Source organism: Galeopterus variegatus, unplaced genomic scaffold, assembly GCF_000696425.1.
Source record: "Galeopterus variegatus unplaced genomic scaffold, G_variegatus-3.0.2 Scaffold3254, whole genome shotgun sequence".
NCBI lineage: Eukaryota > Metazoa > Chordata > Mammalia > Dermoptera > Cynocephalidae > Galeopterus > Galeopterus variegatus.
The window spans coordinates 55,301-56,790 of NW_007729365.1; the positions used below are offsets into that span (position 1 = coordinate 55,301).

General features: G+C 43.6%; 1 protein-coding gene across 1 annotated transcript in view; it reads left to right on the forward strand.

The window, feature by feature from the left end:
* The window catches only part of RCVRN (recoverin), an 8,296-nt gene that overhangs the window by 3,807 nt on the left and 2,999 nt on the right, over positions 1–1,490 (forward strand). The window contains exon 2 of the mRNA XM_008584389.1: positions 754–865. Within this exon, the coding sequence (XP_008582611.1) occupies positions 754–865 (112 nt within the window). The remainder of the gene's footprint in view (positions 1–753; positions 866–1,490) is intronic.

Here is a 1,490-nt window from a genome sequence, read left to right on the forward strand (position 1 = left end):
GCCTGGGCGTCTGTCCTGTAACCACTGCCTTGGAAGACACTTTGTTCCCAGGCTGTTTGGGGCTGAGAGAAGGAAACCATGAGGGAGGTGACCCAGAGTCCCTGATGTGTTTTCCATAGTGGCTGCCCCGGTTTACATTCCCACCAGCAGTGCACGAGGGTCCCCTTTTCTGCACATCCTCACCAGCACTGGTTATCTCCTGTCTTTTTGATAATAGCCATTTTAACAGGTGTGAGGTGGCATCTCGGTGTGGTTTTGATTTGCATTTCCCTGGTGATTAGTGATGTCGAGCAACTTCTCATGTATTCGTTGGTCACTTGTATGTCTTCTTTGGAGAAATGACTATTCAGGTTCTCTGCCCATTTTTTCATTCATTTGCTATTGAGTTGTGGGGCTTCCCTGTGCATTTAGAATATTAATCCCTTACTGTATATATGCTCTGCAAATATTTTCTCCCATCCACAGGCTGCCTTTCGTTCTGTGGTTTCCTGTGCTGTGCACAAGCCTTTTAGTTTCATGGAGCCCCACTTGTTTATTTTTCTTTTTGTTGCCTGTGCTCTTGGTGTTACATCCAAAATGTCAAGAAGCTTTTCTGTGTTTTCTTCTAGGAGTTTTGTGGTTTGGGGTCTTACGTTGAATTCTTTAATCCATTTTGAGTTGGTTTTTATGTATGATTTCAGACACAGGTTTCCCCCAGGTTGCCAGCCCCTTAACTACTCCTTTTTACAGGTTCTTTCTCTTGATTTGGTACAGGCTATTTTCAAAATGATCAGTCCTGAGGACATGAAGCATCTTCCAGATGATGAAAACACGCCAGAAAAGCGAGCTGAGAAGATCTGGACGTTCTTCGGAAAGAAAGATGATGGTGAATTCCTTTCTCTTCGTTGTCTTTGAATTTACAGGCTCTTTCCCGGAGAACCCCAACAACACTTATTTTCTGAGTCACAGTGACCAGGCAGGACTGGGGACACCTCATGTCATCCTGTATTGTGAGGAAGGGTCAGCAGGGGCTGATGCTGCTGCCACGTGGAGCTGAGCCCACAGCCCCATCTCTCACCAAACCCCTTTCACTGCCTGCCAGTCCCTGGGCAAGAAGGGACGCTCTAAATTATGGAGTGCTTTTAAAGAAAAACATCTTTCGTTATCATAGAGTTAGCCTGCATTTAAGGAATAGTAAAAAGTAAAAGCAGTAACATCACTCGGTTTGTGTGCAAATAGAATTTGCACTACAGGAATTTAGAGGAATCAAACCCCTCCTTTCTCTTTAAATGGAGAGTTCATTTTTAGACTCTTTGGTGTACTTTACTTGTTTCTAAAAATGCTATCTGCACAGTTAGAACAAGGGCAGGCTTCAGCTCAGCTCAGCCTTTAATTAACATCAAGTCCCAAGTAAGTAGGATCTAGATGTACTGTATATGGTTTCACTCTAGGAAATTAGTTTGGCTCCTCTGAGATTTAAATTAGATTGCTGGAGATTTATGGGGGAAAAG